Source organism: Xenopus laevis, chromosome 5L (genome assembly GCF_017654675.1).
Source record: "Xenopus laevis strain J_2021 chromosome 5L, Xenopus_laevis_v10.1, whole genome shotgun sequence".
NCBI classification, from domain to species: Eukaryota; Metazoa; Chordata; class Amphibia; order Anura; family Pipidae; genus Xenopus; species Xenopus laevis.
In genome coordinates this window covers 117,555,559-117,568,347 of record NC_054379.1, presented here as the reverse complement: position 1 = coordinate 117,568,347, position 12,789 = coordinate 117,555,559, and the positions used below count along the sequence as shown (strand labels likewise).

The 12,789-nt window shown below is 33.8% G+C and overlaps 1 protein-coding gene across 5 annotated transcripts in view; it reads left to right on the top strand.

Annotated features, from left to right (window-relative positions):
• The window catches only part of LOC108716206 (neuroligin-1-like), a 410,755-nt gene that overhangs the window by 244,078 nt on the left and 153,888 nt on the right, over positions 1 to 12,789 (top strand). For 3 of the 5 annotated variants that reach the window (XM_041563328.1, XM_041563326.1, XM_041563327.1), the window contains 2 exons: positions 3,194 to 3,253; positions 8,386 to 8,538. In XM_041563328.1, the coding sequence (XP_041419262.1) occupies positions 3,194 to 3,253; positions 8,386 to 8,538 (213 nt within the window). The remainder of the gene's footprint in view (positions 1 to 3,193; positions 3,254 to 8,385; positions 8,539 to 12,789) is intronic. The other 2 variants (XM_041563330.1, XM_041563329.1) reach the window with 1 other exon arrangement.

Below are 12,789 nucleotides of genomic sequence, written 5' to 3'. Positions count from 1 at the left end.
CAGAATATCACTCTCTACATCATACTAAAAGTTAACTTAAAGGAGAACAAGCCTTTTAAATAAAAAGAAATTGGCCTAGAATATAATATTTATACTTGGATGATAGATGTCAAAGAATGGTAATAAACAGAACATTTTTATTAATCGGTCCAGTGATGATATTAATGTAATGCTGGGGCCTGTCCTTGGCCCTTTCCTTTTTAATTTGTTTATTAATGACTGTGAGGTTGGTTTAATAAGTGATATCTCTCTTTTATTGATGATACTAAATTGTGGCAAAAAAGTTCTATGCAGAGAGAGATTTGACTAGATTAGAGAAAAAAATTAGGTTAAATGTTGATAAATAGAAGGTCATGCTCTTTGGTTGAAGTAACATAAATGCAAGTTATACACCAAATGGTAGTGTGTTGGGGACCTCCTTAAGTGAGAAGGATTTGGGTATTTTTTAGGATAACAGAAAAAAAACAGTAATTCTAGGTTGTCACTCAGTGAAAGTATGAAAACTTACTTTATCCTCTTTATAGATCCCTGGTAAGTCCTCACCTGAAATATGCAGTGCATTGTTGGGCCCTAGTAGATGAAAAGGATATTATTGATCAGGAAAGATGCAGCTATGTATAACTAGACCCATGAAGAGGTTAGAAGAACAAAACTACGAGGAAAGGCTGTTAAAGTTAGTGTTGCTTTCTCTGGAGAAAGGCACTTGTGAAGGGATGTACATAAGTCAAGAGAGTATCAACCACCTTAAATTATCTTTGCAGGGTGGGTGCTCAAGCTGCTTAGACCCTTGATCATTAAACATAGAACACACTGTGGCACTTCCGTATGCAAAGAAGAAAAATGTGTTTTTATGGACTTGAGAGAGCGCAAGAGAAAGCCGAAAATATTACCTGATCTTTGACCAATAAAAACACATTTTTCATCTTTGCAAACAGAAGTGCCACAGTGTGTTCTATGTTACTTCTGCGGGACATTAACATTCTTTACAAGTACATTAGCAGTGTCAGACTGGCCCACCGGGATACCAGGAAAACTCCCTGTTGGCCGAGGTGTCAGTGGGCCTTTTTGCTTCTTACCATTTGGCCTATTTTATGGTCATTGCCTATTTCTTTATGAGAACAAAGAGCCTTAATAATGGAAGAATAGACTATAGTATGTAGAGAAAAGAGACTAGGAGAATAAATGGGTTTATTGAGGAGAGGAGGTATAATAGTTTGGAAACTGGGCCCCCAGTCTAAGGTTTTCTGGTGGGCCCCTGGCATCCCAGTTTGACACAGTACATTAGGGGGACATTAGAGAAAGATAGTGGGGGATATTTTTACTCATTTTGATAAGGAATCTAAACCTTTCAAAACACTTTCCTATCGCCCCTGTGACGTTCACTTAAGAAGTTGACCTAAAATGAGATTAGAAAGGATTTAAGTATTACTTTGTATATTAACATAGTGGCTTGTTCTGAATAAGTTTAATTGAGCAATTGAGTGGTTTCAAATTACAACCATGATATTGTTGGACTAAGGTTCTCAGCATGCATACCTTGAAGTATTCTGGGATTCGTAGTCAAGAAGCTAAAGTGTGGTTTAGATCACCTTTAACATCACTTGTTGTTCTGTGTTCTTTGAGGTATAGGGAAGAAGTATAAAGATGTATGGAATTGATAAATGTAATTAAACATTTTACAACCATATAAATTAGCTATAATGCTGACATTTTAGTTTTCTAATGAAACAAGTCCACAGTCCATTCTTAGTGCAAGCTAGGGGCCTTAATCATCAAATCTTCGGACAGTTTTTCCAAGGGCTTGATAATGAATTTCTTTTTCAGTACACTCAAAGACTTTTTGTTGTCTGCTTTAAAGATGCATCATCTTGACTGGCTGAAAGTATATTTACAGAGCACTTGTCAGTGTTTCCCAGTGGGCTGCATTGACATAATGCTCTGTACTAGATGCAAAGCTACAAACACACAACTTTTTCATATTACCTGCTTTGTATTTCTACTATCACAATGCATGAGCTTGTCATTTTGTCCCCTCTATTGCCAATTGCTTGTGCATCTTAATGTTGGTAATTTTGTTTTGTGCATGCTAATAATGTCACGAAAATAAAAAAGTGCAGCCTCTTAAACAACTTTGGACATGAAAACCTTTCTAATTTTTTTTTTCTACAGTATGTCTGTCAAATATTCAGAGCGTTTGCCTTCTCCTATTTACTCCCATCTTACAGTAGCCATTTGCTTTGTGCATGTTCACTGTGTTTATATAACTGTGCTAATTATTAATCAAGAGTATTATTATGCCTTTTTAATTTTATGGACATTGGGGCAGATTCATTTTAATGAGAAAGACTTTCTAATCTGTGTTTTCACTTAATGCTCATTGTAGCTTTAAGGGGCAATCTGGAGATAAACATTTCTCATCAAATTGAACCCAGCCAATAATCTAGAATGATTGTTAACAATTGTTAATCCATTGCCAAGAATTGCAAGCCTGTTGTCATTTGGCTGTTATGAATAAAGACCCCCAGCAACTTTAAACAACCAACAGTTGTGAAGTGCAGTCCATAACATCTAGAAGACTGTGGGCTTGACATTCCTGTCTTAAATAATGTATTTGTTGAGCAAAGCTAAGTAATGTTTTTAAAAATGTATTGCTTATTTATAGTAAAGATAAATATAATTAAATATTTGACCACTATGTTTATGAATAACAGGACAGACAACTTGTGGCCCTCTTACTTTTATTGAGCTTTAACTCCCAGCATCTTTTTTTTTCTGGGTGCGGGGTGGTTAGGAGGAAGGGAATTGGAATAGGGAGCATAAAAGTAAAGTAAGTGCCAAAAGCAGTAAGAAGAGAAACTCTGCCAACATTTGAATGTTACTATTACACATGACAGGTAGAGATGCTGATAGTTAAAGTTAAATAGCTAGAGAGCCACTTTGTCTACATATATATATGCACACCATTTTGTTGTTTTGAATGTAAAAAATATGTTTAGCCTTTTACTTTTGCTGAACGCCAGATTTTTCTTTTCATTTTTGAATTTAAAATGTTTCATTTTAAAATCCCTAAAGACAATTTTTCCTTCTTATTTTGTTTGATGGGGATGTAACAATGTTATTTTTTTTTCTCTTTTTATTCTGTATGATCTATTCTTGAACTGTTTTTGCTCCATGTTTTCATTCTCAATCCTAGGTCCCCTTACAAAGAAACAGACAGATGATTTAGGTGATAATGAAGGTTCTGAAGACGAAGGTATTTTTTTTTTTTTTGCCACCAAACTGATTTGCATGACAAGGATCCTGAAAATATTTTCCCCCTTTTCTTTTTCTTGACTTCTTGTCTCTATTTTGAAGATTTTTTTTTAAATCCACTTTTGATTGGTGTGTTTTGTCTTCTTGCTTGTTTTATATTTTTTTCTCCCTTTTTCTCAACTCAGTGTTTTAGTGTTTTACATTTTTATTCAGAATAATTGTGTATTCCAAAGCTCTTCTTGTTTTCTTGACAAGAATTTTTGATAACATACATCCCACCTCTTGAATACTTTTGTGAAATCTTTGAACTAACACTGTTTCAAGTATTGCAACATTCCCTCTTTTTGCATGTGTTCTAACATTCTTTGAATATATTAATTTTAGTTATGGCTAATGAAGAGATGAGTTGTTTTATTTATGTAATTAAGCAGAGGATAGGATGCTAAATTATCTGAAGATATGATGTTTCTTAAGCAACAGATGTATGTGTTTTTCCTTTCTTCTGTGGTTTTCCTAAAGCCTTGTGAACAGATCAGAATAAACAGACTCAGATGTAAACACCTTCACACTATTTTGTAAAAGAGCAGCTTTTGTGGTGCACAAAATCTTCTTAACCAATTTATGGACTGGTGGCACATGTGCTCTGAATGAAAAATGTTTGCTTAAGAAAAGTGCCCACCATTTACTTTACACACCCCAAACTCAGTTTGCCCATTTGCCCCTTTTTTCCAAGCAAGGACATGTGTGATACTGGTGTACATAAATTAGCACAGTATAACAGTCTAGCATCCCCACAAGTCAGAGGGGCATTCATCTAATCTGCATTAATTTACATAGTTGTAGAAAGTTGGTTGGGGGACATGGCAGTTTGCCATGTAGCTTGGTTTGCCAGTTTTGGAATGGAATGAGTCCTATTTTTTACTGTTGGTGATTCCTCTTCAAGAAAAAAGGTAAGATGTGTGCCCTGAACCTGTTTAATGAAAAGCTTTATTAAGGTTCCTGACAATGTTGGGAAGCCAGTGAATGAGGCATAGCAAATGTTAGGGCTAGATACTTCATAGAGATAGTTCAGCTGCATTTCATTTATGATGGAAAGACCAGATGACTGCATTATGCCCCATGTTAAAGGCCCTTGATCCTTTCATTAACACTACGGGGCCAGATGTCATGAGCAATTTGTTATTTTGCCCCAGCAACAGGACAGCAGAAGGGGGAGGGAGGGTGCCTCTGTAGTTTTTCCACCCCCTCATAAGTGCAGTAACATACAGAAGTCACATCCAAGTTAATGTTTGGTTGTATCTTATTTAGGTGTTAAAGATTAAAATGCAGGTGCATTTGCAGATTAACCATAATTGTCTCTTTTACAAAAAAAACATGTATAGTCACATGACTCACCAATGCTGTTTGATACAAAATGTCCCAAATTTGATGTGTATCCACCATCCATAAAACAAGGCAGATGGTGATTTGTAATAAAGTTACAGACAACCTTTTACCTAATATAGATCCACAAAAGTTACTTAAAACACTGTATATGTTTGACTGGATAGTGGATACAGTTCCATCAACATTTTTTGGCAGGCACTAACAGAATTCCATGAACAGAAGAAGTAAAATAACTGCAGATTTTTATTTAGGTACAATAACAGCACATAACAGCTTTACTCATTTATTGAAAAGATAGGTTCATAACACATAGCTCACACAATATAAACCCACCCATAGGCAGGGCTTAGACAATAATCCAATAGGATGTAATTGTTCAATAGGGCAGAGAGAGGGAAATGATTAAAACAACTTAAAAACCAACAAACAAACAAATAAAAATGATATATGAAGTAAAAAAGGGCAATCTTTATTACTTGCATATAAATATAGCACTAGACATAAATTAATCCAGTTGTAATATTTATAATATTATGATACATCAAAATCTCAATTAAGACCAAAAGGCTGTCTGGTCATTAAAGTAAGAATTCACTTTTCTTAATATAGAAAAAAGGCAGCCCCATCTACATCTACTTACTAAAAGAAATTTGACATTAGCATCACTACGTTCTTATAAAAGTTTAGCTATCTTAATACATTTATTCCACTTAATAAATAAGTAAATTGATGTTTTCAATACATCATCGCTATACCAGGTTTTAGTGGGTTTGACCCCTAAAATCATGTTCTTGGAGTAACTATGCCCTCTGTGATAGCATAGTTAAAAAATAAAGTGTTATCTTTGGGGGGAGAAAGACCATACCTGCTTCTCTCTTTATTTAGCATGATCTCTTCCAAAGCATTTAAGTAGAAAGAGCCACCTCCCCACAATGTAAAATTTAAAAAAACAAGCTGAAATGCCGCTCATCCCCTTTCTTATTGGGTGCACATGAACAAGGCTTAATATACATACTACACAAGTTAACCCCAACACTCCAAATATAACCCCCTTGGGAAAACATTTTTCCTTGCCCATTTGCACCCAATAAAAAAGGGGATGAACATTATTTCAGCTTGTTTTTTTTAAATTTTACATTGTGGGGAGGTGGCATGACTCTAAGGGGTCCATTTACTAACAATCAAATTTCAATTTTTTTCCACAAATCTCTAAAAAATCTGTGGTTTTCCATCTTTTTTAAAAAATGCTCTAAAAAATTGAGATTTATTAATGGGATGTTTTACCAAGGGTCAAATTTTGAGTTCATGGGAGTTTGTAAAAACTCCCATAAACTCCCATGATCTCGAAATTCAAAAAAAAAATAGTTACAGCAAGTATTGGATTTTATTTGCTTGGAATTTTAAAAAAACCTCATTATTAGAGGTTATAGAGGTATTCATATGTTTTAGAATATCTTTTAGGGCCATATTTATCAAAGGTCAAATTTCGAATTGAAAAAACTTCGAAATTCGAATTCAAAAAGACCAACTGAAATAAAGTCGAAGTTTTTTTTGGTCGAATAGGTCCGTTTTTGATTGAGTAGGTCTGTATTCGGCCGAATTCAAATTGTACCAATTGAAGAAATAGTGTATTAGATCGAATTCGATTCAAACTTTTTCCCCCCCAAAATTTTTAGATTTTTCAAAGTCCACCAATTGACTCCAAATAGGTCATAGGAGGTCCCGCATAGATTAAAACAGCAATTAGGCAGGTTTTAGATAGTGAATGTAAATGGTTGAAGTCAAAATTTTAAAGAGACAGTATATGATACATTTAGATATTCAAATTTTTAATGCTTTTTAAAATTCTAATCGAATTTGGACTATTGCCTAGTCTAGTACACAAAAAAATTCCCCTCGACCTTTGATAAATCTGCCCCTTAGATTATGTGAGTTTAGTCGTGGTTTCAAAAACCTCGAAAACCTTTAAAATCCAATCTTTGATAAATAGGCCTCTTAGTATTGATTATATATCATACACAAATGTAAAATAATGTGTATTTCCATTTGCATATACAACAAGTTTGTCAAGTGCTTGTTTTTTTTTAACTGGTTTAACAGTAGTATCAACATTTCATTATAGTTCTCTGTGGGTAATCTGTAATTCTATGTAATTTTAATTAAGGAAGAGTTCTGAAACAATCTCCCTCTGAGTTACTTCCAAGCATACAATTAGTAGTGTTCAGTTCTGCTGTGAGCATGTGGCTAATGATTTTGGATTAATAATTTATCTTTAATCTCTAAATAATATTAATGTCATGCTCTCATTGTCTTAGTATCAACACATGATATTTGGTAACACACAGGTTTGATGCAATGTAGTATCAAATAAATTATATAAAATAATATTTCACTAATTTGTTTATTAATAAACTCTTGTCTCGAGAAGCTTTGGTGATTTCAATTTACTATTAGAATATGAGAAATACAGTTCTTCTCTGGACCTACCCCATGTCATTATGCTGATAATGATCCAGTCTTGGATGCTATGTTCACTATGAATAGTAACATGCAACTACAAATGTTACTTTATTTATTAAAAGATCTGAAAATAAAAAATCCAAAAAATAAGATTGTGGGAAAAAACTTGAATATCTCAAATTTGTGTTCTACTCATTATTTTTAGAAAAACATTTTAAAAAAAATCTATTGACTGAATAGTTTACAATTTGGCAAGAGTAGCTCCCATTATCTTCTACATGACCTTGCAAACTTTTTGATGCTGAAGTGTTACATTTGCATTTGTTTTTCATTGACAAATTTGAAAACGTCATGTTTTTTAAACCATTATTCACAATTATGATTTTTAGAGAAAAAAAAATGTGAATAGTAATAAACAACAAACCTTGATAAATTAGTCTACAAACAAACCACTTTTCCTGTTTTTTTTTTTACTTGCTGAACATGTGAAAGTATTTAACAACCCATCCTATCAAGGAAAAAAAATCTTTGCATGTTATAGTTTATACCATGCACTGTGTACTTACTGACAAAGTTACATTTGTGTACTAAAAACAACACAACATTTCTTTTATACTATAAAGCAGTAAAACTGCAGAATGATGTGCATCTAGTAAAACATTTTTCAAATCATCAAAGTTTTAATTTTTTTTTTAATTTTTTGGGTTCATGTTCTTCATCCACTTTGTGGTCCAACTTTTTTTTGCCGCTTGGCACTAACAGTGTTAGAGATTAGGAAGTGTTATCCTGCTATAGCAGGAACTGGAAGTCACATTTACATTTTTCCTATGGCTGCTCCCACCAACTGCTCCAATTATTTTGGAACCTCTACTTTAGAGTAAATGTCAATTTAATATCAGACTTGCCATCTCTAAAAGCTGTAGATTCCGAAGTCAGAATTTTACACAGATTTATTTGCTTTCTTTGTATACAGTTTTTTTTTTTTATAAATGGATTAGTGTATTATACACTTTTAAATGCCATGCAATTCAGAAAAGGAAAAAAACATATTTCTCAAAATAAAATAATTTGTATTATATGAATTTTTACAGTTGTTCCAAACAAAGTAAATGCAAACTGGTAATAAAAAAAACATTTGGAAAGTAGATCATATAACAAATTAACAACATTTTTCAACAACTGTTACTTAAGAAACATGAACTATTGGCACCTAGCTAAGTTTTTTATAGTATAATTAATTTTGCTACTTAAATAAAACGTAATAAAATATGATTTTTTTTATTTTAGACATACGAGATAGTGGAGGACCCAAACCCGTTATGGTATATATTCATGGAGGCTCCTACATGGAAGGCACTGGAAATTTGTTTGATGGAAGTGTACTGGCAAGTTATGGAAATGTAATAGTCATCACCGTCAATTACCGCCTTGGGGTACTTGGTAAGGCAAATAGATTTTGCTTTGACATTTAATCTGTATTAAATCTTATATGTTTAAAAAATATGTTTTCATTTATCATGATATAACTAAAAAACACAGCTTTTCAGCATTATGTAAATCATTTTTACATTTAATACAAGCCATTCAAAAACAGTGTTTTTGGGGTTGATTTTTGTGAATGTTTTTATATGCTACCTTAACTTTTTGCAATCCTCTGGTAACAATAACAAATATTTCTTTAATGACCATCTAATATAGGAGATATCATGCCTCGTTATCAATACTGATGTGAAAATAAAGCAATAGTGAATCTGGAACATGAGCAATTGAGAGCTGATAACATTTGGCTGAAGGTTACAAGGGAATATTGTTTTTAATAAAAGGACAGTCATATTTCTTTTACATGAAAATAGTGGTCATTCTCCATATTTTGTTATTTATAGTCATATTCAGGGCCACCACTAAAGACTTAGCAGATAGGTAGGTTTTGCAGTGAAGCTTTAACTTGTTGGATGTATTTCAAACACAGCTACTATGGTACAAACCAACTATTTAATTTAAAAGTGCCGGTGTAACTATAGAGGAAACAAGTCCTGCAATTGCCGGGGGCCCAGGAACTATAGAGGGCTCCATGGGACTAATAAAGAGCTGCAAAATACATTGCAAGTATGTCTTGTTCCCAAAGTTTATGGATCCAATGATCTTTCCACTGCTGTAAAGTTCTTGTAGGATTTATTGTGGAAGTTTTGCCATACTCTATATGTAACTTTTCGAACTTGCCTATATTCAAAAAATAGCCAGGCCTCCCCTTTAGTGATGGGCAAATTTGCACTGTTTTGCCAAAAAATTGTGAAAAATTTAAGAAACGCTAATTTTGGCCGAATAATGTTGATGCTCGAAGGTTTTGACACAAGTGACTTTTCCGACATGTGTCCAAACATTTTTGAATTTTTGCTGCAGTTTCGCAAATTTATTCACCAGCGCCAAAACGTGGAAATTCTCCCATCACTTCTGTTTCCTAGCAACCCATTATTGACTTCAGATTCCCCAGACCCAGGACAACAGTCCCCCCTCTCCCCAATTTATGACAGCCCTGGTCATTGATGTTATTGATACTTTTCAATCCTATATTGTTATTGTTGATTAACCATTCTTGCTCATAAACCAAAAAAATGTATACACTTAGGTGTGTTCAACATTTTCGACCAACTTGCTATTTATTTCTGCTGTGTATTGGAACATTTTGGCAAATACATTTGGCTGCTGATGTTATTAGTGCATGTATAACCAAACAGTAGGTATCTAACTTGAGCCAATCATTCTGGGGACACTTGAACTATTGGATTAGGGCCTTTACTGGTCAGCTGTTAATAGTGTGTGCTGCCAAAGCCATATTTTGCAAGTCAGGTTGCAGAATTGTTCTAATATATGAACTTCATCTAAACTATAAAACCTAATGAATGCATTCTAAATTTGGCATTATAATGCTTTCCTGTAAACATTAAATGTGTATTTCCTATAAAAGTAATGATCACATTTTTTTAGTATTATTTTGATATAAAATTTCTCTTGTTGGTCATCAAAACAAGTAATTTGGATTTCAGGTTATATATGACATTTCAGTAACTATTTACCATTTGTTAGTTATCCAATTTAAAATCTACATTGATAGAGGGGCATGCGCTCTGTTTCCTAGCAACCCATTATGGACTTGCAATAGACCTTTTTCCACTGAACTCATTTTATGATTATTTAAATTCCATCTTCTTTATGTTTCCACGCTACTGACAAGAAGCAAAGGGTCATTTATAGTCTTTCATTATTTTTTCAGATTGTTTGCAGAACTACCAATTACATAACTCAGCACATTTTTCATATCCTTTATAAACACATTTCAGGCAAGTTTATGACACTACCCTGAAGTTAACAGTGCGGTTTTTGAGACCCTAATATAACATTAATATAATTGATGAAGGGTAAAAAAACTGTACTGCTGTGAAACCAACAGTAAAGGAAAACCCATATGCTTAAATAGAAAAGATATTACATATTGAAATGAAGTGTAAGCATGTATTGGGTTTTGCAAGAAATATATTACTTAAAAAAGGCACAAAACCATTGACGTGACAAGTTTAAAAAAATAAACCTTAACCTGTTAAGGTATTTAGCCACTTTTTACATGTACAGTAGTAACACGTAAATAACAATAGGCATTGTATGAGTATAGGATAAACATATGCCAGGAAACCATCCACAATTATTATTTAAAAATGATTAAAACTGTTCACATCATTGACAGGAGAAGATGATTTGGTCTGGGGGGGCTGCTAGAGGAAGGAGAATTTGTATGGCCCGCCCACTTTTATGGTCACGCCCATTTGCTCCACCTATTTTGCCATGTGCTTTAACCGAATTTTCAGGTGGGGTGGGGGGTATGCTTTTTTTTTTACAAAATGGTTTCCTTCTCCTTTAAGGGGTGATATGATAACTATGTATAAATATATAAGGGGATCATATAATAATGTCTCTAATGATTATTCCAGCTGACACAAGGTCACCCATTCCAATTAGAAGAAAAGAGGTTCCGCCTAAATATTCAGGGTTTGCTACAGTGAGAGCTGTGAAGATGTGGAATTCTCTCCCTGAATCAGTTGTACAGGCTGATACATTAGATAACTTTAAGAAGGGGTTGGATGGCTTTTTAGCAAGTGTGGAAATACAGAGTTATGGAAGATAGCTCATAGTACATGTTGATCCAGGGAATGGTTCGATTGCCATTTTGGAGTCAGGAAGGAATTTTTCCCCCCTCTGAGGCAAATTGGAAAGGCTTCAGATGGGGTCTTTTTTTGCCTTACTCTGGATCAACTGTCAGTTAGGCAGGTTGAAAAAAGTAAAAAGGTTGAACTTGATGGACATTTTTTCAACCTAACTTACTATGTTACTATGTCATATTATAATGGAACAATTGTACATCTCCAATCACACTCCATCAGCATAATAATGATATAAAGACAGTAATTTAGGTTGATAACAACATGCAACCTTTTGTTCTAAGTGAAACCTGCATAACTGCTAGTTGATTCAAAATAATTATAACCCCCCAATCTAAAGGCTCTCCTATTTGCTTGGCACAAAGGGATTGAATAGTGGCAATTTCATTTATAAATACCGCAAAGTAGGTTGGCACAGAGACTATTTATATATATATATAGATATATATATATCTATATATATATATATACCAGAACTCATAGTAGGATGAAACAGAGACTATTTCATTTGTAAATACCCCAGAACACATAGTAGGATGGAACAGAGATTCTTTGATATGTAAATACCCCAGAACACATAGTAGGATGGAACAAAGACTATTTCATATGTAAATACCCCAGAACACATAGTAGGATGGAACAGAGGCTATTTCATATGTAAATACCCCAGAACACATAGTAGGATGGAACAGAGACTATTTCATATGTACTGAGTGAACCGGTTGAAACTTTGAATTGATACACCTGTGACGGGGGTGTCCACCAGGATTAACATCTTTGAATGTACTACGTTTAGTAATCTCTACAGATGTACTGTAAATACCCCTGAAACACATAGTAGCATGGAACAGAGAATATTTAATATGTAAATACCCCAAAACACATGATAGGATGGAACAAACACTATTTCATACATATAAATACCCCAGAACTCATAGTAGGATGACAGAGAGACTATTTAATATCTATATATACATTATAAATACCCCAGAACTCATAGTAGGATGGCACAGAGACTATATAATATATATACAGTATAAATACCACAAACTCATAGTAGGATGGCAGAGAGACTATTTCATTTGTAAATACTCCAGAACACATAGTAGGATGGAACATACACTATTTGATATATATAGTATAGGTAAATCTAAAAACAACTGGACTTGCTGAGTAATCAATGAAGACGTTTTACTTCTCATCCGAGCAGCTTCTTCAGTTCAACCTACTGGTGTGGGAAATTCTCGACATATAAACTCTTCCACTAATCCAAACACAATGGAACATTGTAACTCTTCAAAGAGGTGACATCTGAAGAAATTCACAGAGGTGTAGATTCTGTGTAGTTACTGCTACATACAATGCTGTTCTAACACCTGTACCCCGGCAGTTTCAGAACACTTCACACATCCATTCATACAACTCTCACAAGTAACACCTCTTTCTAGGAGTTGCATGACACATTGGATAATCCTATCAC